Source organism: Neofelis nebulosa, chromosome 3 (genome assembly GCF_028018385.1).
Source record: "Neofelis nebulosa isolate mNeoNeb1 chromosome 3, mNeoNeb1.pri, whole genome shotgun sequence".
NCBI classification, from domain to species: domain Eukaryota; kingdom Metazoa; phylum Chordata; class Mammalia; order Carnivora; family Felidae; genus Neofelis; species Neofelis nebulosa.
The window spans coordinates 115,145,901-115,172,385 of record NC_080784.1 but is presented as its reverse complement, the minus strand read 5'-3'; the positions used below and the strand labels follow the sequence as shown (position 1 = coordinate 115,172,385).

Here is a 26,485-nt window from a genome sequence, read left to right as displayed (position 1 = left end):
ACCATGAGATCATGACCTGATCTCTGAGCCACTCAGGACTGGCTGAGCCACTGACTGAGCCACCCAGGCACCCCTTTTATTAACCAGTCTTAATCTTATTATGAACTGTGCTTTGACACTAAGTGGGTGAACTTGGGCAAGTTTTCTAGCTGTTTATACTGCACCAAAATTAAAGATGTGAACATTTGTAAGAAAATGTATTGAAAATACTATATGTCAGATACTAGGATAGATCTTAGTACTATAGAAATATGTAGTTTTAACTCCTCCCTTTCCTAAAGAAGAGGAGAAGTCTTAGACCTCCATGTTTAGGAATCCAGTTTTTAATTTCTTAGGCTGATGACTGTTACCATGTTAAGAGACCGTTCTACTTACATTCCCTGTGAGGAAGGATAAGCAGGACAGGACACTACATAAATGCTCTTGTTCTATTAAGAAATCTGGGAGGTTACCAGAAAGTCAGTAAGCCAGCCCTTGCCTCATTAGCACAAGATGATAGAAGAATATCTAGGAACATATCTTCAAAATGCGAGCCAAGAGATATTGTCAGTAGAAAGATAAGAGTCTTCAAGAATCTTCAAAGAAAAAATATTATTAAATCACATGATTTTAAGAGCATATTTTTTGCAGAGTCTGGTTGCTGGTGAAGAATGTAATTTTTATAGGAAAAAATAGAGTAAAATTCATGTATACTATATAGATTTTACTTTAAAATAAGACTAACCGTATAGCAGCATGTTAATAATGGTATGTGTAGTAGAGTAATTTTTAGGGTTTCTTGTTATTTTTGTCTTTGATGATTAAATTTTCTGCAGTTTTTTCTCAGTGTGACTCAAATTTTAGTTTTTGTTTTGAATTTAAATAGAAGAACATTTATTCACTAAATTTTATTTGGCATCTATTATATACCAAACATTGTTTTAGGAGCTGGACACTATTCTGTACATTGTCTTTCATACTTGTACAGTTTGCTTCTGCAAATAATACAGACTTCTAAGGGATTATGGAAATATCTACCCTTTCCATGGACTTTTTAAATAATGGCAGGGTCAAATAAAAGAGTGGTTGATACCCGTTTTATTGCTTTGTTCTTTTTTCTGCTTCTTAGCCCCAATTCCTGCTGAGAGAATAAAAGTAAAAATGATTGTATCATAATGTATTCATTTATAGTATAGTACATTTATATATTTTATATGATATATAGTATATTTTATATTTGTATAAATATGAAGGTCATACCTGTTAGAAATACCAACTGAAGTATTTGTCAGTGAAATGATAGGAAATACGGGGTTTTCTTCCGAATACTTCTGTAAAAAAAAAAAAAAAAGATAGGGTGTAAACACTATATTGTATACTTGAAACTAATTTAAAAAACACTTTTCTGGGGCGTCTGGGTGGCTCAGTCGGTTAAGCGTCCGACTTCGGCTCAGGTCATGATCTCGTGGTCCGTGGGTTCGAGCCCTGCGTCGGGCTCTGTGCCGACGGCTCAGAGCCTGGAGCCTGTTTCAGATTCTGTGTCTCCCTCTCTCTCTGACCCTCCCCCGTTCATGCTCTGTCTCTCTCTGTCTCAAAAATAAACGTTAAAAAAAAAATTTTTTTTTAAAAAAACCACTTTTCTAATGAATGCAAAAAAAAAAAAAAAAAAAAAAACCAGGATGAGAACACATGAAATAAGATTAGCAAACCACTGGCAGCTATTAAAGCTGAGTGAAGAGGTATAGGGTTCATAATTCTGTTCTATTTCTGTGGATATTTGCAATTTCTCAAAATAAAAAGTTTAAAAAGGCAGGGGTTGGGTGGGTGCCTGGATGGCTCATTCAGTTAAGCATCCGACTTTGGCTCCAGTCATGATCTCGCAGTTCACAAGTTCAAGCCCCGCATCAGGCTCTGTGCTGACAGCTCAGAGCCTGGAGCCTGCTTCAGATTCTGTGTCTCCCGCTCTCTCTCTCTGCCCCTCCCCCACTCACGCTCTGTCTCTCTCTCTCTCTCAAAAATAAATAAAAACATTAAAAAAAAATTTTTTTTAAGTTTAAAAAAGGGAAATGCCAAAGATTATAGCTTGCCCAGGAGCCAAGTCTTTATAGAATCCTGATTTGCAGTGCTAACATAATGTTTTTCCCTCTGTTAGATATGCTTTCTTCATCAGCAAGCAGTCCTGCTCCTGATCCTGCTCCTGAACCTGACCCTGCTCCAGCTTCAGCTCCTACTGCTCCTCAGCCTTCAAAAATGGCTAAGCCATTTGGGTATGGCTATCCAACTCTTCAGCCTGGTTATCAGAATGCTACAGCACCACTTAATTCTGGAGTAGTACCTCCCAGTAGCCCAGTGTATTCTGGATTCCAGCAGTATGCTCAAGTATGTATAAACTTGACATTGCATTTCTGGGGTGCATGGTTGGCTGAGTCAGTTAAGCATCTGAGTCCTGATTTCAGCTCAGGTCATGATCTCACAGTTCATGGGATTGAGTTTCACGTTGGGTTTTGCACTGACAGCTCAGAGCCTGCTTCGGATTCTCTTTCTCTCTCTCTCTCTCTCTCTCTCTCTCTCTCTCTCAAAATAAACAAACATTTTAAAAAAAGACATTGCATTTCTAAAATCATGAAACTTACCAATTCTAACAAATACCTGGTGATTCAGATGGATAATAGGTGCAAATACTGATAAGCCTAGATCAAATATACATAGAATTTGGTTCTAGTTTTGTTTGTGTGTTTATGTTTGTGTGTACATAGATAGAGATAAAAGGAAATATAAATACCAGATTTTTAAAGAGATTATATCTGGATCAGGATATTAGCTATGATTTTTCTGGCCCTCGTGGTACTTCCATTTTTTAGAGTCTTGCAATGTGCTGGTAATGATTTTATAATAAAGTAAGTGTTAAGTTTTTAAAATTCTGTATTACCAAGCTGGCTTTTTCCTCCAAAAAAAAAAAAAAAAAGAAAATGACATGGTATAAATGTGATTTGGAAGTTTGGTTCCAATTCTTAGATTAAAGAAATCTTGGGCTGCCTGGGTGTCTCAGTTGATTAAGTGTTCTACTTAGTTCAGGTCATGATCTTGCGATTTGTGGGTTCAAGCCTCACAAAGGGCTCTGTGCTGATATCTCAGAGCCTGAAGCCGGCTTTGGATTTGGATTGTGTGTCTCCCTCTCTCTCTGCCCCTCCCCTGCTCATGCTCCCTCTCTATCAAAAATAAACATTAAAAAAAAAATCTTCATAACATGACACATAACTGGTGACAGCCTCCATATACATAAATGCTAATCAATAGTTATGTTTATTATTAAGTACTGCTGTGACCCATTCTGATACGACCTTTTTTTGGAGACACCTCTTAAATGCCATATCAATTTAATAATACAGAATAGTAAGTATCTTACATTTATATTTATTAAGAAAGTAAAATATAAGGTAACAACTGAAATGGCAAAAGCATTCTACTTATAGTGAAAAAACTGCTAGTAGACTAATCTTAGAGAAATTTCATCTTATGGTCCACTAAGAATAAAAATTAGAGGGAGGGGCACCTGGGTGGCTCTGTTGGTTGAGCATCCAACTCTTGATTTCAGCTCGGGCCATGATCCCAGGGTCACGGGACCAAGCCCTGCGTATTGGCTCCTTGCTGAGCATGGAGCCTGCCTAAGATTCCCTCCCTCCCTCCCTCCCTCCACCTCCTCCCCCTCCCCCTCCCTTGTCCCCCTGCCCGCCTCTCTCTCTCTCTCTCTCTCTCTCTCTCTCTCTCTCTCTCAAAAACCAAAATTTAAAAAAATAGAGGAAATAGGACAATCATGTTTCTGGAATTTAATCTTAGCATTAAGGCACAAAAGGAATAAAGATACTGGGAGAGGCACTAAAGAAATGTGGTTAGTTGGTACACATTTTTCTGCCTTCTGTTCTGTTAGAGTTTCTTTATGACTCTAATGTCATATGAAACACTTTTTAAATCATTATTTTCTGACTCTTGTGCTTTAGACAGATTGCTTTTGGGGGTCATAATATATAATGTGTTTCTACATTTTAATGAGACGAAAACCAAGTTCAAAGAAGGGATCTGGTTCTTAGAGGAAGTTTTAGGCACAGAAAAAAAAATTGTAGTGGTATTCCACAGTGACAAAGGAAAAGGTTCTTTGACCAAATCTGGCCTCCTGCCCATTTCTGCAAATAAACTTTATTGGAATAGAGCCACAATCATTCTTTTATGTATTATCTATGACAATTTTGCACCACAGTGGTAGAGTTGAATAGTTGCAAAAGAGATACGCATCTCTTAAAGTTTTTAAATATTTACTACCTGACTCTCTACAGAAAAAGTTTGCTGACCCTTGACATAGAGAATGGACAGTATTCTTTTCCCATTTTATTTAGGAGGTTATTTTGGAAGTTAAGAGATTGTCCTTGGAATAAAAGTGAAAATTAATATTTATTATACTAGATTTTTAAAAATAACTTCATTCTATTCTGTGACCCCAGTCCTTTTTATACTCTAGTTCCAGTGCAAGGATCACAGGAGTTTGAATGAAGGGGACAGAGGCAGACTAAAAAGTAACTTGGGTGGCTCAGGTTGGGCATCCGACTTGATTTCAGCTCAGGTCATGATCTCACAGTTTGTGGGGTCCCTGTGTCAAGCTCTGCGTCAGGCTCTGCACTGACAGCACGGAGCCTGCTTGAGATTCTGTCTCTCTCTCCGTCTCTGCCCCTCTCCACATGCACGCACACGCTCTCTCTCAAAAATAAATAAACATTTTAAATAAAAAATAAAAAGTAACTTGGATTATTAAATCATGGGGGAAATGAGCATCACAAAGCCAAAGCTTTAGACTTTATACTGTTAGAAATCATTCATTCCTACCTTTAATTTTTTAAAACTTTTTATTGAACTGTAATCTATATTACATTTATGTTCAGGTATATAAATCAACATCATACAGTTTGATACATTTCAACAAATTGAACACACGTAACCAACAGCCAGAGTCCTTTCTCATGCCTTTTCTAGTCACTAACCCTCGAACTAGAGTTGGCAACTGTCTTGACTTCTAATACTACACATTAGTTTTGCCTCCTTTGTTCTTAATATGAGTAGTATCATAACTGTGTATACTCTTGCTGTGAGTCTTTGGCTCAACATTTTGCTTTCTGTGTGCTTGTTTTCATTGTGCATTCTCATTGTTCTTGTTGTACAGCACTCTGTTTTGTGAATATACTTGTTTATGTATTTGTTCTATTGTTGATGGGCATCAGGGTAAATTTCCAGTTTGGGGCTATCATGAATAGTGCTGTTGTGAATATTTCCATTCAGGTCTTTTACACAAATGTATGTATCTAGGAGTGAAATTGCTGGGTCATGGAGTACCCAAACGTTCAACAGTTAATGCCAAACAGTTTTCCAAAGCAGATGTTCCAATTTATACCTCCCATTAGCAGTTTATGAGAGTTCCAGTTACTGCACATTCTTGTGAACACTTGGAATTTTGACTTTTTTGTAGTAATTACCTTCCTTTCATTATTTAAGTGAAGAAATTGAGACTCAGATAAGCGAAATCATCTAAGACCAGGCTTAGTCCTGAGAATACAAGTCTTTGCAGTTCAGAATTAAGCATTTTTTTTTCTCTCTTTAACTGGTAGGGACTTGTGCAGAAAACCAAAGTCAGATTTGATATATGAATCTAAGGAAGAATACAAGGCAGTAATTTAATTTTGTTTAATGTGAATTTAAAATAGGTTTTCGGACCCAGTGTTTCTGGGCCAATGAACAGTAATGATTTAAATGCACAGTTAGGACGTACATTTAAATTCTTACCTATCTGCTAAAAAAAGATTATACATTTTAATCTAAGATTAACATTATCAAGCTAATTTTAAAAGAAGCCATTTATTTTTAAAGTCCTATTTAGGGGGCGCCTGGGTGGCTCAGTCGGTTAAGCGTCCGACTTTGGCTCAAGTTATGATCTCACAGTTTGTGAGTTCAAGCCCTGCGTCGGGCTCTGTGCGGTCAATTCAGAGCCTGGAGCTTGCTTCGGATTCTGTATCTCCCTCTCTCTGCCCCTCCCCCTCTCACTCTCTGTCTTTCAAAAAGATGAATAAACGGTAAAAAAAAAAAAAAAAAAAAAAAAATTAAAGTCCTACTTAGGATAAGAATATCTTTTTTTTTTTTTTTTTTTTTTTTTTTTTAGCATTTATTTATTTTTGAGACAAAGAGAGAGCATGAACAGGGGAGGGTCAGAGAAAGAGGGGGACACAGAATCTGAAACAGGCTCCAGGCTCTGAGCTGTCAGCACAGAGCCCGACGCGGGGCTCGAACCCACGGACCGCGAGATCATGACCTGAGCCGAAGTCGGATGCTTAACCCACTGAGCCACCCAGGCGCCCCAGGATAAGAATATCTTACTTTAGCTTTAAGCAACCCTCTATAATGAAATTGAAATGCCATTAAATGTTGTACTTAGTATTAGCCAGTGGTAGGGTTCTAAATTTTTAAGGGTTTTTTTTTTTGCATTTATTAATTTGAGATGACCCTTATTAAGAAATGGGAAACCTCAGTAGTTGGCCTTTGAGGAAGAAAAAAAAATTAAAATTTGTTTTTCAGCCCTGAAATATGTTTGAAAATGAAAATAAGAATTAGATAAGTATTTTAATGAATATATGAAAAACCAGATGTAATGTTATATAGTGCTTTTTTTTTTAGTCAAAAGCTTTTTTTATTTTATTTTTTTTAAGTTTCTGTTTTAATCACAAGTGCACTCCTCAATCCCCATCACCTATTTCATGCATCCCCCTCACCCCATCCCCTCTAATAACCATCAGTTTGTTCTCTATAGTTAAGAATCTGTTTTTTGGTTTGCCTTTCTCTCGTATTTTTCCCCCTTTGCTCATTTGTTTTGTTTCTTAAATTCCACATATGAGTGAAGTCATATGGTATTTGTCTTTCTCTGAATGACTTATTTCACTTAGCATCCATGGACACTTGGACTGTTTCCATATCTTGGCTAATGGAAATAATGTATTTAGCACTTTTTTTTTTTAACCTCCCCCCTGAAAAAAAAAGACATGATCAAATGTAGAAAAGTGCAGATAAGCACAAAGAGGAAAATAAATACCGAACAATATTCCCACTATCAAGATGTAAACAGCAACGCTTGGAGTCTGTCCTTCCAAGTTTCTTGCTATGCATTTTGGGGGAAAAGCTAGTAAAGAAACTGGACATCTAATGGCTTTTTTAAACAAACAAAAGAAGTTGATAAGTAGGGATATTGTTTTAGAAACTTTTTGTTCTTTTCATAGCAAAAGACAAAACCTTTCTATATATCCTTCCTCTGGTAGCTGCATAGTGTTTTATAATCAACCAATTTGCTATTGTTGGGCATAATTGTTAAAGTCAACTTTTATATGCGCACACACCTTAATGCATCTGTCTCGTTTTCTTAGATGAAATTTCTTCAGGTGGAATTACTGAATCAAAGCACCTAATTTTATAAGACTTTAAAATTTCCACTTATGCATTCAATAAAAACTTACTGAGTTCCTACTGTGTGACAGCACTACTTTAGGCACTGAGGATACAAGAGGAGCTAAGTAAACAAAACAAAGTTCTTGCTGTCAGAAATTTGTTGGGAGGGGTAGGTTCCCTGGGACAGTAAATAAGTAAATCAATAAATTAATGAGATAATTTCAAATAGTCACAAGTGCTGTGAAGTAAGACAAGTTGAAGAAATTGCTAGGGTTGGGGATATAGGATAGATAGTCAGGAAATCCCTCACTGTAGAAATTCTGTTTGAAATATCATTTTAATGACAAAAACCAGGCATGGAAAAATCTGGGGGTAGAGCATTTCAGGCTGAGGAAGCATACATGCAAAGACTTAAGGCAGGAGCAACTGTGGTGTGTCTCAAGAATAAAGTCTCAGTATGGCTGGAACTCAGTTAGCAATAGGAATAAGATCAGAGAGCTAGGGAAGGACTATCATCGGAAGCTTGGATTTTATCCCAAGTACAGAGGGGAGACAGTGGAGATTTTTTGTAATGAAGTGATATCCGATTTACGTTACTTAGAGAATCATTTTGGCTACTGTGTGAAGAACAGATTATGGATGGAAGTATTTGAAAAGACAAAAATGGAAACAGAGACAAATGGAAGCTTTGCCACAATCACAGAAATGTAGGACTATGCTTTGTTCTAAGGTGGTATCAGTAGAGGTAATGAATAGTGGATGGATAAAAGTTGACTTATTGATGAACTGATTATGATAAGTGAAAGAAAGGAAGACAGCAAGGATAACTTAGGTTTTTGGCAGAGCAACTGGGTATAGGGTGGTGCTTTTACTTTGATGATGAAGAGAGACAGCAGGTCTAGGAGTGAGAATCGAGTTGGCCATGTTAAGTTAAAATGCCTGATAGACATTTAAGTGTAGATATCCAGTAGGCAGTAAAAGTGTATATGACTGCCCATTCTTCTGTATTACAAAGTCCACCAAGAATTATTTTTTATAAGCAAAGATTTTTTTATAACTATTAGTTATTTATGTTTCTTTACTGAAATTCCAGTTCATATTATTTCACCATTATTTAGGTCTTCTGGTTTGTGAAAGCTATCTATAATAAGTATAATAACCTTTTGTCTAATACACATTGTAATTTTTCCTTCTAGCTCGACATTTGTATTTAATTTTAGTGGGGTTTTTTTGACATTGAAGGAATGTCTAAATTTTAAATAGTCCTATTGTGATTTTTGTTTTAACTTTTGTTTGTGTCCTTTAGAAGATCTTTTCAGCCTTCAGGTTAGGAAATATTCCAGCTATAAATTGTATTAGTTCTTTGGTTGTTTCAATTTTGCATCTTTAATCTATTTAAGGTTTTATTTTGGCTCATACTGTAAACAATAAATCTCATCCCCCTCCCCACCTCTATAGTTAGCTCTGAGTTCACTATCATGTATTAAATAATCTATCTTTTTTCCACTGGCAAAAAATTGGGTAGTTTGAGCATTAAAATAAATAATAACTGTAATTCAGTCACTTGGAGTTGATAGAAAGCCATGCATTCATAATAATACTAAATATAACAAAGGTAACAGAAAAAATCAGCAAAGCAAAACAGCATTGTACATTTTTATGGCATCAACTCATTATTCCAAAAATTGATCATTGAAAAACCTTGCAAACGTAAGCATGTATGTATTCATTATGCCTTTCTGTATTCACAGAAACCAGATTTTTAATGTTGAAAACATTGTTGCTGAAAATTTTGTTATGAGGTTTAACTGTACTAATACTGTTACTGTACTAACTGTTAGTTACAGTAACTGTAACTAGTAATTAGTACAGTAACTGTACTAATACTAATACTGTTTTTTCAGTATTTTGTTTTGAGGTTTTTTTCAAGAATGCTTTAAATTGAGCTACCCTTTTAAATCATTCTGTTACCAAGCCAGGCTTAATATTTTTTAATGTTTATTTTGAGAGAGAGAGAGAGAGAGAGAGAGAGAGAGAGAGAGAGAGAGGGAGAGAGAAGCAGGAACAGGGGAGGGGCAGAGAAAGGGAGAGAGAGAAGCAGGAACAGGGGAGGGGCAGAGAAAGGGAGAGAGAGAATCCTAAGCAGCTTCCACGATGTCAGCACAGAACCTGACACAGGGCTCAAACTCATGAACCCATGAGATCATGACCTGGGCGAAAATCAGGAGTGAGACGCTTAACCAACTGAGCCACCCAGGCACACCGCCTCCCCTTTGTTTATGTTTATTAAATTCTTATATTTTCTCATTTACTCTGAATGTTAAAATCCTGTAATAGAATACATTGTATTCAATTTGATTTTATTGTTGTTTTGTTTGTTTTGTTTTGAATTGTGTTTTTAGCAGTATCCTGGTATGAACCAGCTGTCCTCCAGTCTGGGAGGACTGAGTCTTCAAAGTTCTCCACAACCAGAAAGTCTGAGACCTGTAAACCTCACCCAGGAGAGGAATATTTTACCCATGACTCCTGTTTGGGCTCCTGTACCTAACTTGAATTTAGACCTCAAAAAATTAAACTGTAGCCCAGAGTAAGTATTTATTTTTATGATCTTTAGTAAGTAATACACTTTGTCAGAAATGTTGTTTGAGTTTCAAAACTAGTAAAAGTGATAGGATATTAATTCCTTGACTGGAAGTTTTGTTAATCCAGACTTTTGTATTTTAGTTTGTATAGAAGTTCTAGGTCCTGTTCAGTTTAGGTAAAATTCAGTTTAGGTCCTGTTCATGCCTCCATCTCTGTCTCCATTCAGTCCTATTCCCTGTCACCTAATGTGAGGGAATTTTTTTTCTATTTGAGTGAAGGGTTTCAGGAACCCAGATTTAACTATATTTTTCTTAAATTTCTTTTTCCTTACTTTTCACCAGGAGTAACTTCTGATGTCTCTTAAAATAAGGTGGAATCTTTAAAAATGTATACCCTTCAATCTTTGCTTGAAAAGGATGCAGACTTCACATATATGATCCCAAGAACAGGTTTAGGTAAATGGTTTATCTCTGAGTTTTCCTTGCCTACTCAGCATAGAATGCAAAGACCATTATCCCCAGGCTTAAGATTTCCTTTTTTGAGTTTTCCTCACCTCATGGAGAAGTTTCACTGACAGTTTGCATCTGGTGGCCACCAAGCCCTGGTGTATCCTCTGGGTAGGTGAGCTCTGTCACTCACATTACAGTACCTTCAAAACTACGAGTTCTGTTCTTGTTTGCTTTCAGTACTTCTTCCTCCTAAGAATAGGATATTTATCTAGGATAAAACCTAGATGCTTTTTAGAAAACATCTTTCTGCTCCTAAAATCTCTCCTTCATAAAGTGAACTCTGATTCACAGAAAAATGTTGTCTTCTTCCTTGCATTAGAATTAGTGTTCTTTTTTACAGCCAGCATTTTCCTTTATTAAGGCAGTGATGTTCTACCTTTTTTAAAAAACCGTAAGCTTCTCTTTTTTTCAACCAGAATTTTGTAGAGAATTCCAATACAGGAAACAGAAAATAGAGCCGCTCCGAAGATTCCCCCTCTTCTCCTACCCACTGCCACCAATCCCCCATCGGTGCCTAAGGCAGCATCAAGATCACTGTCATAAAAATGTATAATCACTGATTCTAGGATAAAAACAGCTGCCTATTCCTGTGAATATAAGTTGCTATCAGGTCGTAAGTATGTGGATTTTGGCCTTGTATTATAGAAGATTAGGCATCCCCTAAGTAGGTGAATGTGGTCTATGTATATGTATGAAGAGATTCCACAGGTTCAGGGGATGGTGTGTGTGTTTTCTGTGAAAATCTCTCTGTTATCAAAATAGCAATGCAGAGTAATTAGGAGTGTAGACTTTAGAGCTGGACAGACACAGGTTCTTACCATGGTTCCACTGATAAGTAGCTGTAAGGCTCTGCACATTTTTTTTTAATACTCATTTTTGAGAGGGGGCAAGTGGGGGAGGGGCAAAGAGAGAGGGGGACAGAGGATCTGAAGTGGGCTCTGCACTGACAGCAGTGAGCCCGACGCGGGGCTCAAATTCACGAACCGTGAGATCATGACCTGAGCCAAAGTTGGATGCTTAACCAACTGAGCCACTCAGGTGCCCCAAGACTGTGCAAATTTCTTAACTTCTCAAACTTTCAGTGTTGTCAGCTGTAAAACAGGAATAATAATTGTGCCTACATAAAACGATAAATCATTTATTCAATAAATATTTATCAAATGCCTTCTAAATTAAGGGCCAGGCACTGGTTTTAGGTGCTAGGAATGAAGCAGTAAGCAGAGTTCCTAATCAATATGCAACCTTTATGCTATTAGGGAAGACATACTATGAACAGTCAAAAAATCGTAAGTTAACCTTCCTAAGTTAGGGATCATGCGTGTAACGTAATGTCAGAATATTACTATGAGGTAGAGAGTAGTAAGGGTAGAGGTTGGCTGTTTTTAATTGAGGAGTCGGGATAGGTTTTTCTCAAGGAGTTAACATTTGAGTAGAGATCTGAATGAAGTATGAGAACAAACCAAGTGTGCCAAGCTGTATGAACAGTAAACACAGAAGTCCTGAAGCAGGGACCACCTTAGTGCGTTCATGGAACACCACCAGCCTGAAGTCTGTACGTATCTGGATATCTCTACATACTGTCAACTGCTCTTCTTAAAATTTCTTTTCTGGTGTCCCGTACTTCTTGCTTCTTATCTCTTTGATTGCTCCTTTATTGATTCTGTGTCTACTGACCTTGACTTATAACTTAATGAGCTATAAGCACTTTGTCTAAGAGAGGAATAGTGCTAGAGGAATAATGATCTCTGATCTCAAGGGGAAAAGACAGACAAGGCACACAACCCTAAGGCAAGGCAGAGTAATACATAGAAGCATAAACTGATCTCAAAGCACAGGAAGATGTCATTTCTTCTGACTTGTTAGCAGAAGGAAGGGTGGTTTCAGAAGAAGCGATAATTTTGAGGAGTCTCGTAGTAAGAGAGTTTCAACAGGTGGAAAATGAGCAGGAAAGCAGAAACAGCATTATTAAAGATGCGGGGGTATACCTGTTAACTTGTGTTTTCTACTCCCTCCGATTCCTGTTCTTAGTCATAATGTTTTTTCCCAGATGTGTTAAACGTTTCCACCAGGAAAATGTTGAGTCCTTGATTTAGGTCTTTTGACATATATTGCAAATATGTCTGCTTAGAGTGACACGTATCTTTCTAGTTCTAGTTCTAGAACATTCTCAGATAATTTTCATCTGTACCCTTGAATGTTAATTATCTACAACTGTCTACTTGAGTATATTTTTTTCTCTGATAGCTAATATAGTCCGTGTTGTCTCTGTTTTTTGCAGTTCATTTCGGTGTACTTTGACAAATATTCCACAGACCCAGGCTTTACTGAATAAAGCTAAGCTTCCTTTAGGATTGCTGTTACACCCTTTCAGAGACCTGACGGTAGAGTGACATATTTCAAAATATTTGTGGATACTGATGTATGTTTGTGTGCAGGGTGTTTGGATTGTATATTTTCTGGGAGATTGTTTTTCATCTTATTTTTTAAGTTACAAATAATCATTTTTGTCAAATTCAACTCAGCAGACATTGTTTTTTAAAGTCCCTGCTCTGTGACAGGCTCTAAGCACCGATAAATACAGAGATAACTAAGTCATTGACTTTGCTCCTAAGAAATTTATATGTAACAGGGGACAAAGATGTAAAAACAAATAAACGATGGTATAGGGTAACCAATATGTAACTAACCAAATTCTGTGAGGTATTTAGGCACTGAGTACAGGATGGGGAGTGATTTTCTCTAGGTGCAGTAGCAGAGGTTTTCTGTGACTGATGAGGTCTGAGCTGGATTTTGAAAGTCTAGTACTTTTGGAAATTGGAAAGACCATCGCAGATAACCTTTGGGAGCTCTATTAAACATAAAGGTTGTACCAACAGTAATGTCCAGTTAGGGAGGAAAACTATATGATGTTCCTAACTGTAGTGAACAAATAACCTTTGTAATAATACGTCCAAATGCTTCAAGTCTATTGAATTAAAACATTACTTGTTTATGTTTCCACAGTCTGTTGGTTTAATGCCGAGCTTGCTGGATTTTTACATATACTTCTGCTATTTTATGCAAATATGTTGTCTTTAAACTAAAATTCTAAACTTCATAAAGTTTATCCAGATATATTTTATTTATACTTTGTAAGTTCTATTTCCCCCTCACATTTTTTTTACTGCTGTGGTTTTCTATCCTTACTGCTGCTGAGTTTCTTTTGCCCTCATTTATCAAAAAAAAAATGTGTTTATTAACTACCTATTGTGCCAGATGCTGAGGTTGTAAAGGTCAGTAAGGTTTCTTATGGAACTAACTTTCATACTAGGATGTATAGAAAGGAACAGAGTGAATAGAAAATAAAACAATTATCATATGCAATAAATACCTTGAATTTACTCATTCAGTAAATACTGTATCATCACCTATAATACTATTTCAGCCATTATCTCTAAACCAAGATAGTTAATTTCCTATATACATAAGTGAGAATTTTTGTCTAAACACAGATGCCATATATGATATTTTTTGGAAGTGTATACACTAAATTGGCAACAGTGGTTTCCTCTGGGCTGTAGAATCCTGGGTAATTCTTTGTTTTCTCATTTTCAGTTAATTGTGCTTCCCGATTTTTTCATGAAGTGTTTTGTCATTACTTGTGTAATAAAAACTGTATATGTTAAAGAAATTAAATACAAAGATATAAATATTTATGTATAGATTGGAAAAAAGCGAGAAGGAAATATACTAAAATGTTATCAGGGATTCAATTAATTGAATAATATTTGGGGTTTTAGTGTTTTTTCATATTTTCTAAAGTTCTTAAATTAAATATAAAGTTCCCTTCCCAAGCCCTTTCTTCCCTTTTCCCTTTTTTTTAAAGGAGTCCGAAAGAGATTTATAAGTTTATTTTTGAATATTTTTCATGCTGACTTTTAAGTTTATGTATTTATTTTGAGGGGGAGGGGGGAGAAAGGGCAAGTGAGGGAGGGGCAGAGAGAGAGGGAGAGAGAATCCCAAGTAGGCTCCACAGTGTCAGCACAGAGCCCGATGTAGGGTTCAAACTCACAAACCATGAGATCATGACCTGAGCTAAAGTTGGACACTTAACCCAGTGAGCTACCCAGGTGCCCTTATAAGTTTATTTTTATATATCATAATTTATAATCTTTGCCCCCTCAACACTTTTAAAAAGATCACTAAAATTACCAGCATTTCAGTGGTCTCTTTTTTGATAAGTTTAGCACCGAAACATTCTCATTCTCTTAAAAAATAACTCGTTCAAAACTAGGTAGAACTTCTGCCTTTGATTATCTAAAACTGTCACACACACACACACACACACACACATTTTGTTCATGTATTTTTTGTTGTTGTTGTTAATGTTTATTTTTGAGAGAGAGAGAGGGAGAGCACAAGCAGGGGAGGGCAGAAAGTGAGGGAGACAGAAGCAGCCTCCAGGCTCTGAGCTGTCTGCACGGAACCCAATGCAGGGCTTGAACTCACAAACCATGAGATCACGACCTGAGCCGAAGTTGGACTCTTAACCAACTGAGCCACCCAGGTGCCTCTCGTGTATTTTTTTTTTAATTTTTTTTTTTTAACATTTTATTTATTTTTGAGACAGGGAGAGACAGAGCATGAACAGGGGAGGGTCAGAGAGAGGGAGACACAGAATCTGAAACAGGCTCCAGGCTCTGAGCTGTCAGCACAGAGCCCGACGCGGGGCTCGAACTCACAGGCCGTGAGATCATGACCTGAGCCGAAGTCGGCCACTTAACCGACTGAGCCACCCAGGCGCCCCTGTATTTTTTTTTTTTTAAAAGCACATCGTGTTTGTGTTTTTGTGGTCTCGGTTCCCATCAGGACTGTGTGGCTGGCTGGTGAGCAGTGTATGTGGAGCAGAGCAGTATGCGTTCCGTTTTCCCCTGTGGTGATTTTTCTGCTACAGCGTCTTTATTTTACTTCCTAGCAATTACCAGTGATAACATCAAACACCATCGTGAGGTGCCGGTCGTGTCGAACATATATCAACCCTTTTGTATCCTTCATTGATCAACGTAGATGGAAATGCAATTTGTGCTATAGAGTTAATGATGGTGAGTTTCAGATTCTTAAAATAAGTGTGTTTAATATTATTTTTAACATTTTGACAATTTTGTCATTATCTGGTCTCTTTCCTCATTGCTTCAAAAACTTTCAGGCCCCTTTTAATGGAGAAAATGTAGGCTAGGGACACTTCATCTTGGCTGGCCCGGGGATGATTGATAATAAGCAGAGTGACAGTGAGGCCAAGTAAAAAAAATATTCACAGAACAAGCAGTGAAGGTTATGTAGACTAACTGTGCTTGATCCTGCCAAGTTAAGATTATCTTCGGTTTCCACATTACCAAATATAATTGGTCCATTTAAGCAAGCATACGTTTTTACCAGTATGTGTAGACACGTGCCTACCAGCGTGTCTGTCTGGTTTCCCTTTAATCATTTTTTAGGTCCTTGTAGTATAATTGCTTTCAAATTTGTGTTTCTGTCTGATTTCTTTTCATGTCATGTGATATAATAAATAGGACACAAGCCTGGGAAACAAGGTTGCCCGTGTCCTGGTTTCCTCACTTGATTTCACTATGTGTTTATTTTATCTTGATGTTATTTTTTAAGGAGTGTTTTTACCATTAGATGTTCACAGAACTGTTGAAACTTGATACAGATATTGACAAAGGTGTTTATTTCTTGGTGTGTACATGCGTGTTTAGTTACAAAACATACTACTAACTTTGTACTGGATTTCTGTTTGTTACCTAGTTCCTGAAGAATTTATGTATAACCCCCTAACTCGATCTTATGGAGAGCCTCATAAACGACCAGAAGTTCAGAATTCAACTGTGGAATTCATTGCTTCTTCAGATTACATGGTAACTACTCAGTGTAAAAATTAGCCATAGGTCAATGAGAAAAAACGAAATATGGCCTTTTGTAGCAACGTGGATGGAACTGGAGAGTGTGATGCTAAGTGAAATAAGCCATACAGAGAAAGACAGATACCATATGGTTTCACTCTTATGTGGATCCTGAGAAACGTAACAGAAACCCATGGGGGAGGGGAAGGAAAAAAAAAAAAAAAAAAAGTTAGAGTGGGAGAGAGCCAAAGCATAAGAGACTGTTAAAAACTGAGAACAAACTGAGGGTTGATGGGGGGTGGGAGGGAGGGCAGGGTGGGTGATGGGTATTGAGGAGGGCACCTTTTGGGATGAGCACTGGGTGTTGTATGGAAACCAATTTGACAGTAAATTTCATATATTAAAAAATAAAAAATAAAAAAAATTAGCCATAGGATATAACTGTATTGGTCATTTATAATTTTCTGTGAGGTAAATTCTTGCAAAATTTTGTATTGTCCCCAGTATTAATTTTTTACAATAATACTGAAAGTTTATACTTAACAAATAGAAAACTTTTCATAAAGGTTACTTGATGTCCTAAAAGAATGCAGTTATGTCACTAAGAAACATTAGTAATGTTTTGTGATAAGCACTTACATTTATAATTTGTTGTCATTTTGATTTGATTACTGTCATGGAATGAATATAAATATCCTTTTGCCATTTAATATTTAAGACCTTCAAACAGAAAAACTCATGTTTTTGCCAAAAACTGCAGTTTTCCGGCTCCTAAAGATATCACCATCTTACTGGTTCACCCAGCACAGATATCAAGATAAATGGATATCGACCTCACTTTAATTTTTCTGTCTCCAGTTCATCACAAAATTCTACTTGTTCTTTAATTATACTAGTCCTTTAAGATCTCATTCTTCTTTTCTATTTACAAAAATGAATTCTTAGCCAAAGTTCTCCTCTTTATCATATCTATTCATTTTAAATGCATTTATAATAACCTACATTTCTTCAGTATCCTCATTACTAATCTTTGTCGCCTACAAAAATGTAAGGTGTTGCTAGTGGGGAAAGGTGAACAGGGACAGTTAATGTGTATTAAATTCCTGCTGTTCAACCCATCTCTCTCTTTATTTTTGTGATTTTTATGGTCCTTTGTGTCCAGTTTAGTATCTCCCCACTTAACTACTATTTCCTTGTCTGTTTCCATATATTAACTTTTACTTTTGGGCACTTTTACTCTGAACTTCTTGCCTTCTTTATAACTTACATTCCCAACTCTGTTATGGCTCCTTAGGATCTCAATCTAATTGAAGTGGTGAAGCAAGAAGTTAATCTCTAATTTTTGCCATATGATCTTTGGTTGGCATATTAAGAAAAAAAAAAAAGATGTTATATATCCTTTTAACTTTCTATAGCAGTAATTTTTCAAGCCTACTACAAAAAAGAAATAATAGTATAGTGAGCCATTATTTACCTATCACCAAGCTTCAACAGTTAGCAACATTTTGCTAAATACATTTCATCTAAACCCAGTGCACCCCAGTGTTCCCTCCCCTCACCCACCCTGGAGTTTACTAAATGCTGATCCCAGCATCATATCATTTAACCTATAAATACTTCAGTATATATCTCTACCAGATAATGACTGAACATACTTAGAATACCATCACAAGCACTTTCTTTACACTTAGCACTTAATACTTGTGATTTAGCCACCACCAGGTGACCCAGCAACTAGTACTAATGGCTACTACTATCAGTTGTAAGATTCTAAAAACTAAATATAAAAAACAATGTTTTTTGGAGTAGGGAAGGGATATAGAGGTTCGCATTAAGTAGTAAATAAGCTTAATTTTTCTTTGAAAGATAGCTCAGTCAGCACTCTATCAGGAAGACCTTTAGCTTATTTAACTATTACTGTGTAACAACTACCTTATTATGCTTAATCCATAACCAACTTTATAAGAAAAAAGTTAAAGGAATGTCATTTTCTTTAGCACATTAGATCTTATAAAATATCGATCCTATGTGTGTATTTTTCTGTGTCATCAGTAAATAGCCAGTGGTAACAGTGGTATGAAAAGAATAAACTGTGCCTACTAAATAAATTACATTATTTTTATTCCTTTCAGCTTCGTCCTCCTCAACCTGCAGTTTACTTATTTGTTTTAGATGTATCTCATAATGCAGTGGAAGCTGGATATTTGACAATTTTGTGCCAGTCATTGTTAGAAAATCTAGACAAGTAAGAAATGTTTTTACTCATAATGTGTTTGTGTGTGTACAAATATATATAAATGTGAAGTTTATTAGCAATTTATGGGGTTCGTTTTTATTACAGTTTGACTTCATTTATCTATCACTGCACAGTACTTCTTGTCCACCTCAGACCAAGGATCCTGCTACTTCAATTATTATGATTTATGGCTTGGTGTCCAAATCATAAAATTGTAAATGTTTAATACTTGCTAAGGAATTTAGATCTCATCTAACTGTTCCTCTAACTTGACAGATCTGAACACTGACCAGGATATCAAGGATCCAGATGAGAGAAATCTAGCTGTAATTTTTGCCTGAGCAAGGAGTTTTTCATGAGTTTCAAATGTCCTAATGAGAAAATGAGCCAGATAAAAGGGAAGAAGGAATTGATTTTGTGCTGAATATTTCAGGAAGCCAGAAACTGAGCTCTTCATTTTGACACATTAGAAATGAGCTATATCGTGCAATTAGAAACAGGGTATAGGATATTGACTCTAAATCCTGCCTAGTATTGGTCATGAAGGAGACCCTCAACTAGCTTCAAAAATGGACCTTCCAAATCTCTGGAAAACAAAGTAGTTTGTGCATTTCTTTTTTTACTCCCCAAACCTACAGGCTATATGACTTAAGGTTATTAGTAAGAGTGGCTCACACCTGGAATGGTTCTTGCCATGTGTAGAGGAGTAGGGGTAGTTATATATAAATACTTCGTCAGAAGTACTCCTGGTGATTTCTGAAGGTTCTCTCCCACCTTCCATTTAAGTCTGAGAATCCTTGCTCTGTTACCATAGTCTACATACCACTGATCTGAGCCTATGACTAGTGGATAACGTTGAGATAAAAATACCCAGAAACTTTAAATGATTTGCTTTTAGTTTCTTTTAGTAACTTAGAGTTTTCATAATTTCATCCTTGATTGAAGCATTTGCCCTGTTTTTAGGCACAAGTACTTATTAATTCGGGTGTAGTTTCAGCAGTGAGTAGCAATGGAAGACTGCAAAGAAATAGTTTTAAAGCTGAAGAGTCAGCTTGCTGAAAAAGTATGAGGATATGACCCTAGAAACAGGAGCCTGTCCAGTGCATGACTATTTGTGAGTTAAATAGACCATGCCAAACCAAAAGGATAAAATTGGGAATGGCAAATTATTTAAAACATAACATACAGGGGCGCCTGGGTGGCGCAGTCGGTTAAGCGTCCGACTTCAGCCAGGTCACTATCTCGCGGTCCGTGAGTTCGAGCCCCGCGTCAGGCTCTGGGCTGATGGCTCGGAGCCTGGAGCCTGTTTCCGATTCTATGTCTGCCTCTCTCTCTGCCCCTCCCCCGTTCATGCCCTGTCTCTCTCTGTCCCAAAAATAAATTAAAAACGTTGAAAAAAAATTTAAAAAATAAATAAATAAATAAATAAATAAAATAAAACATAACATACAAATATATATATATACACACACACACATATTTTTTTTTTTTTTTTAAATTTTTTTTTTTCAACGTTTTTTTTTTTTTTTTTTATTTATTTTTGGGACAGAGAGAGACTGAGCATGAACGGGGGAGGGGCAGAGAGAGAGGGAGACACAGAATCGGAAACAGGCTCCAGGCTCCGAGCCATCAGCCCAGAGCCTGACGCGGGGCTCGAACTCACGGACCGCGAGATCGTGACCTGGCTGAAGTCGGACGCTCAACCGACTGCGCCACCCAGGCGCCCCTTTTTTTTTTAATTATTAAGCAGAAAATAGGAAAGTAAAAAAAGAAGATAATATGTTTTTGGAAAGGGCTATGGATATAACTTGGAGAAAAAGCCATTTGATATGGAGCAATTGCATCTCAACTCTGAATTTTGAGCTTGGAGTAGAGTAGATAGGGAGTCTCCATTCTAATCGGTAACAAACAGCCCTAACACTCCATGACCTTAGAAATTTCATAGGAGTAAAGAATCATCTGTAGAAACATCATAAATCTTGACCAGTATTGGTAAGCTAAACACCCACATAACTTGGTGCATTGTTTTCTGAAATTTTCTTTGACTTTGCAGACTATCTGACTGGCCTGATCAATCATGCATAACAGTAATAATGTTTCTTGTTTTTGATGTACACTGTTTTGGCATCCTGTGATATTCAAAAATATTTTAAAAGCATTGCTAAAATAATAAATTATATAACAGCATTTAACATAGTGGTACTTAAAAAATATTTTTGTAAGATGAAGCATCCATTTTATCAATAAGGAGAACCTGATGGGCAAAGAAATGGTCATTTATTCTTTTTTTTGCCATGGCATTGACTCTTGAATACTGAGTTCTTGCAGAAAACTTTTTTTTTTTTTTAATTTTTTTTTCAACGTTTTTTTATTTATTTTTGGGACAGAGAGAGACAGAGCATGAACGGGAGAGGGGCAGAGAGAGAGGGAGACACAGAATCGGAAACAGGCTCCAGGCTCCGAGCCATCAGCCCAGAGCCTGACGCGGGGCTCGAACTCACGGACCGTGAGATCGTGACCTGGCTGAAGTCGGACGCTTAACCGACTGCGCCACCCAGGCGCCCCATTGCAGAAAACTTTTAAAGGACTGATAATAGATAAAATGTCTTGATGTTCTTAAATGTGATTTTTATTTAAAAATTTCCACATTAAAATCTGATTTACAGGGGCCCTTGGGTGGCTCAGTTGGTTGAGCGTCCGACTTCAGCTCAGGTCATGATCTCACAGTTCATGGGTTCAAGCCCCGCATCAGGCTCTGTGCTGACCGCTTTCTCAGAGCCTGGAGCCTGCTTCAGATTCTGTGTCTCCTCCTGTCTCTGCCCCTCCCCCGCTCACGCTTTGTCTCACTGTTTCTCAAAACTAAATAAATACAAAAATAAATAAATAAATAAATAAATAAATAAATAAATAGAATTAAAAAAATAAAATCTGGTTTACATTAATTACATTGTCTTTTCTTGGAAAGTACTCATTTATCATCTGCCCTTAAACAGTTTGAGCTACATACACTCTTTTTGTAGCATTGGAACTGAAAATATGAGTAAATGTTTAGTTAAAGGAGTGTGTGCTAGAGGAAAGTTAGTAAGAAATCTTTGATATTTTTAATCATTTCATTTTTAGTTTTGGTTTATTATTTGAACATGGTTCAGTTTTCTTGAGTATTAGCTCTAAACATGTTGGTTTCATCTGAAAATGGGATGTTTCATCTTTGTTCTTTTCTGATGTATGTTGGTTTAGAGAGGAATAACTTTCCTCTATGAAAAAGCATGTGTAATTATTCTTAGACTTTGTTTACTATTTCATTTTTTTTTTTTAATAAAATATGTTACTAAACACTTTGAATTTAAAATTATCATTTTTATCCTTAGGCTTCCTGGAGATTCACGAACAAGAATAGGGTTCATGACCTTCGATAGCACTATTCATTTCTACAATTTACAAGAAGGATTATCACAACCTCAAATGTTGATTGTGTCTGATATAGATGGTAAGCAGTGAATAGAAGTCTTTGTGACTATAGATTTTGGAATTGAGGCTACTGTATTTGACAGTACATCCTGTCATAGGGCTGTAAGGATAATTTGGTGCACTTTGATACTTTAAAAACAGTTTGCCAGCGAGGTGCCTGGGTGGCTCAGTTGGTTGAGTGTCCATCTCTTGATTTTGGCTCAGGTCATGATTCCAGGGTTGTGGGATCCAGCCCCATATCAGGCTTTGTGCTGAGCATGGAGCCTGTTTAGATTCTTTCTCTCTCCCTCTGCCCCACTCCCCAATTCATGCTTTCTCTCTCTCTCTCTCTCTCTCTCTCTCTCTCTCTCTCTCTGTCCTTCTCCCTCTCCCTCTCCCTCTCTGTCTTCTCTCTTCTCTCTCCTCTCTTTCCTCTCTTCTCTCTCTCTAGATAGATATAGTTTGTTTTCTGGAACATATTTCATTCTAAGTTTTCTATGTCTGTGTGTGTACTTATGTGTGCACACACATATGTGTAATATATATTTAATAAAGCAGTATCATGGTTCCCATTATATATACGGCCTGTTAAAAACTAAGATTTTTAAATTTATGATATTCTTTTGACTTGATTTATCTATTGATTAAAATATATGTTTTCCCTTTAGATGTTTTTCTACCTACACCGGATAGCTTACTTGTGAATCTGTATGAAAGTAAAGAGGTGAGATTGACTTTTCTCTTAAAGTATGAAAATATTTGTTATTTTAACTGTTTACTAAAATCTTTAACATTTGTTTACTTAGTATATTAATATTGCATAGACAATGTAGGTAGCATACTTACTGACCCCTCAGTTTATATCCCCTAAGATACAGTGGTATATATTATACTCCAGAATGTTTTAAAGAAGAAAATTGCCTTGCCCTCTGAGTAATTCAACTTTTAATCTTTGTTTTCCCAGCTTATAAAAGACTTATTGAATGCATTACCAAATATGTTCACCAATACAAGAGAAACACACAGTGCCCTTGGTCCTGCGCTTCAGGCTGCCTTTAAATTAATGTCTCCAACAGGTGGCCGTGTGTCTGTATTTCAGACACAGTTACCTTCCTTGGGTGCAGGACTTCTGCAGTCCAGAGAAGATCCTAATCAGAGATCAAGCACAAAGGTATTTTAGATTTGGTTTCTCTGTCATGTTTAAGATTTTGTTTTGTACCTCCATAGCCCGTGTAATTATTTGTTCGTTATTCTGCTTTTTTACTTCATTGATAGTAAAAATCTGGGGAGAAAATGTATCATTTTGCGTTCTTTGTATTACTTTCTTTGCAAGTCATAGAAATTTAAAAATAACTTACTCTAATCCTTTCATTTTACAGATGAGGAAAATAGATTAAATTTGCCAAAGGTTAAGTAACTAATGGTGAAGGTGTGACTTGATTTTCTGGCTGCAGTTCTCTTTTCTCTTATACAACTGATAATACTAAATCTGAGATATTACAATTTAACATGTTCATACTAATAAACATTTAAAAAAATTTTTTTAATGTTTATTTTGAGAGAGACAGAGTGTCAGTGGGGAAGGGGCAGAGAGAGAGCGGGAGAAACAGAATCTGAAACAGGCTCCAGGCTCTGAGCTATCAGCACAGAGCCCGATGCGGGGGTTCGAACTCAGGAATGGCGAGATCGTGACCTAGGCTGAAGTCGGACACTTAACCGACTGAGCCACCCAGGCGCTCCCATAAACATTTTAATTATAAAGATAATACAAACCATTGTATAACAAGAATAAACCATCAATAATCTTTACTATCAAGATAATAGCATTTAGGGGTGCCTCACTGGCTTGGTTGAAGAACATGTAACTCCTGATCTTGGGGTCTTGAGTTTGAGTCCCATGTTGGGTGTAGGGATTACTTAAAATCTTTAAAAAAAAAAAAAAAAAGATAATAATGTTTATATAAACACATACAAATATGCATAATCAGGCATCATACGTATATAGTATATGTTTTAACTGACTTTTTTTCATTGAGGAGTACATTGTGAGCATTTTCTGAGGTCCCGAAAATTGTCTTAATTTTTTTTAAATGTTATTTATTTTTGAGAGAGAGAGAGAGCACAAGCAAGAGTGGTGCGGAAAGAGAGGGGGACACAGAATCCAAAGCAGGCTCCAGGCTCTGAGCTGTCAGCACAGAGCCCGACACGGGGCTCAAACTCACGAACCTTGAGATAATGACCTGAGCTGAAGTCAGAAGCTTACAACTGAGCCACCCAGGTGCCCCTGAAAATTATCTTTAAAAAATATTTTTTAGAGGCACCTGGCTGGCTCAGTCAGAAGAACATGCAACTCTTGATCTCAGGGTCGTGAGTTCAAGCCCCACTTTGAAGGTAAAGATTACTAAAAAACATAAATACACTTTCAAAAATAAAGAATATCTTTTAGTAAATATGAAAGTACTCCATTTAATTAGTTGCCTCCTAGCTACTGAACAGTTGTCTCCAGTATTTTCTCTATTAAAGAAAAACAAAAACTATGAGACTGAATATTACTTGGGTTTTACATGAAGATTTCGTCAGAATATTTTAATCCCTTGTTTCAAATAATAAATGAGCTAGAATAATCATTTTTGTGCTGTGTATAAGTTTTATGTGGCCTCAAGGGAATACTGTTACAACTAATTGTGAGTCTGAACTAAACAGTTTTAGTAATGCCATAAACATTTAGCCACATATTTAGTTTTTCCTTAGGAAAAATTCCTAGAAGCGAAATTATTGGGTCAAACTTAAGTTATTAAAGTGTTTTAGTTGCTTGGGGTTTTTCTTTTCTTTTCTTTCTTTTTTTTTTTTTTAATCAACTACATCCTTAAGGACTCTCAAATCTTCTAGCCATTATTTTTACTGTTTTTTTATTCTTCATCAATTTGCTAGAGAAAAATAGTGCCATATTTTACTTATTATAGAAACTGTATTATTAGGAAGGTTTTTTGTTTTTGTTTTAAGTAGGCTTCATGCCCAATGTGGAGACCAAAGCAAGTTTTGAACTCACAATTCTGAGATCAAGAGTTGGGCACTTAACCAACTGAGCCCCCCCCCCCCCCCCAGGCATCCCAGAAACTGCATTTTTTAAGTTGTTTTTCAGAAAAAAATCTAATTTTAAAATAAATTAGGGCAAGTGTATTTTTTAAACTCATCAAGTACAGCTAGCATTCAGTTCATTGATCTATTGCAATCCATCATAGAATACTGAGGGGTTTTGAACAGAGGAAGGTGTTATGTGTTACTGAAGTCTCCAGTGCAGTTTTGTTTTATTTATCTCATTTAACTTTTAGAAATACTCTTTATTTCCTGGGACTCAGAAGCTTAAATACCTGTTCTGATATACATATTTCTTCATATCTGAGTAAACTCTAATATAGTAATCATACATTATAATTAAGAGGATTGAAATATTTTGTTATGCAGTGTAGCATAGGAGTTAAGAATTGGAGTCTGACTCTTGCATTTTTAACTCTTCACCAGTGCCACCTTTTCAGCTCAAGTGTCCTCATGCCACTAGGAAAAACCTTCATCAGTCTTTGATTCCGTCACATTGTCATGTTAACAGTACATAGTAATGGTTAACAGCACTCACTCTGAGCCAGAGCCAGACTTCTCAGTTTTATATTCCAGCGTCCGCCACTCAGTAAACGTGTAATTGGTTGTTACTTAATCATTGTTTGCCTCAGTTTCCTCACCTGTAAAATGTAGGTAACTTTAATGTATTTAAAACCTCTCGAACAGTCCTTTATTAGTGCTTTATAAATGTTAACAATTAGTCTTGTAGGATCTACGCCAACTACCTAGATGTTTCAAAAACTTACTTAGTTTGATAGGAGGACAAAGTATCATCTTCATTACTGTAAGAGATGTAGAAATGTGTGCATAGCACAAGGCTTCCAGCTCTTTCTTTATGGCCTGTTGACTTAGGTTGTACAGCATCTTGGCCCTGCAACGGATTTTTATAAGAAACTGGCTTTAGATTGCTCAGGGCAGCAGACTGCAGTGGATCTGTTCCTCTTAAGTTCACAGTATTCTGATCTTGCTTCTCTAGGTAAGGAGATTCCATGTTCATCTGTTTACATAAACATTTTTAGCATATAGTCAAATCTAAACTCTTTAGTAAGGGTTCTCAATATTTGGGGATAAAAAGCATGTGAATTAGATAGATGATATCTATGAAAATTACCAGTGACTGTACAGCACTGTACAAATCTAAAATGCTATTACTATTTGTTTTTAAAATCTAATTCCTTTGCCATTCTGCTCAACAATAAACCCTATCCAGATATTTTACAAATATTTGTGTTTTCGCAGATTTGTATTTTCTTACTTTGACA

The 26,485-nt window shown here is 36.5% G+C and overlaps 1 protein-coding gene and 1 long non-coding RNA gene across 5 annotated transcripts in view; one reads left to right on the top strand and one right to left on the bottom strand.

Annotated features, from left to right (window-relative positions):
- SEC24B (SEC24 homolog B, COPII coat complex component) overlaps window positions 1-26,485 on the top strand; it is a 101,141-nt gene that overhangs the window by 60,150 nt on the left and 14,506 nt on the right. For 2 of the 4 annotated variants that reach the window (XM_058721689.1, XM_058721687.1), the window contains 10 exons: window positions 2,132-2,358; window positions 9,858-10,039; window positions 12,823-12,925; window positions 15,499-15,625; window positions 16,329-16,438; window positions 18,556-18,668; window positions 22,028-22,146; window positions 22,775-22,830; window positions 23,071-23,277; window positions 26,076-26,199. In XM_058721689.1, the coding sequence (XP_058577672.1) occupies window positions 2,132-2,358; window positions 9,858-10,039; window positions 12,823-12,925; window positions 15,499-15,625; window positions 16,329-16,438; window positions 18,556-18,668; window positions 22,028-22,146; window positions 22,775-22,830; window positions 23,071-23,277; window positions 26,076-26,199 (1,368 nt within the window). Of the gene's footprint in view, window positions 1-2,131; window positions 2,359-9,854; window positions 10,040-12,822; window positions 12,926-15,498; window positions 15,626-16,328; window positions 16,439-18,555; window positions 18,669-22,027; window positions 22,147-22,774; window positions 22,831-23,070; window positions 23,278-26,075; window positions 26,200-26,485 lie in introns of all 4 variants that reach the window. The other 2 variants (XM_058721688.1, XM_058721686.1) reach the window with 1 other exon arrangement.
- Window positions 879-26,077, bottom strand: LOC131507208 (uncharacterized). Its single transcript, XR_009259390.1, has 3 exons — window positions 25,970-26,077; window positions 1,240-1,310; window positions 879-1,117 (listed from the first exon to the last, which is right to left on the bottom strand). It is a non-coding gene; the product is annotated as an uncharacterized LOC131507208 (long non-coding RNA).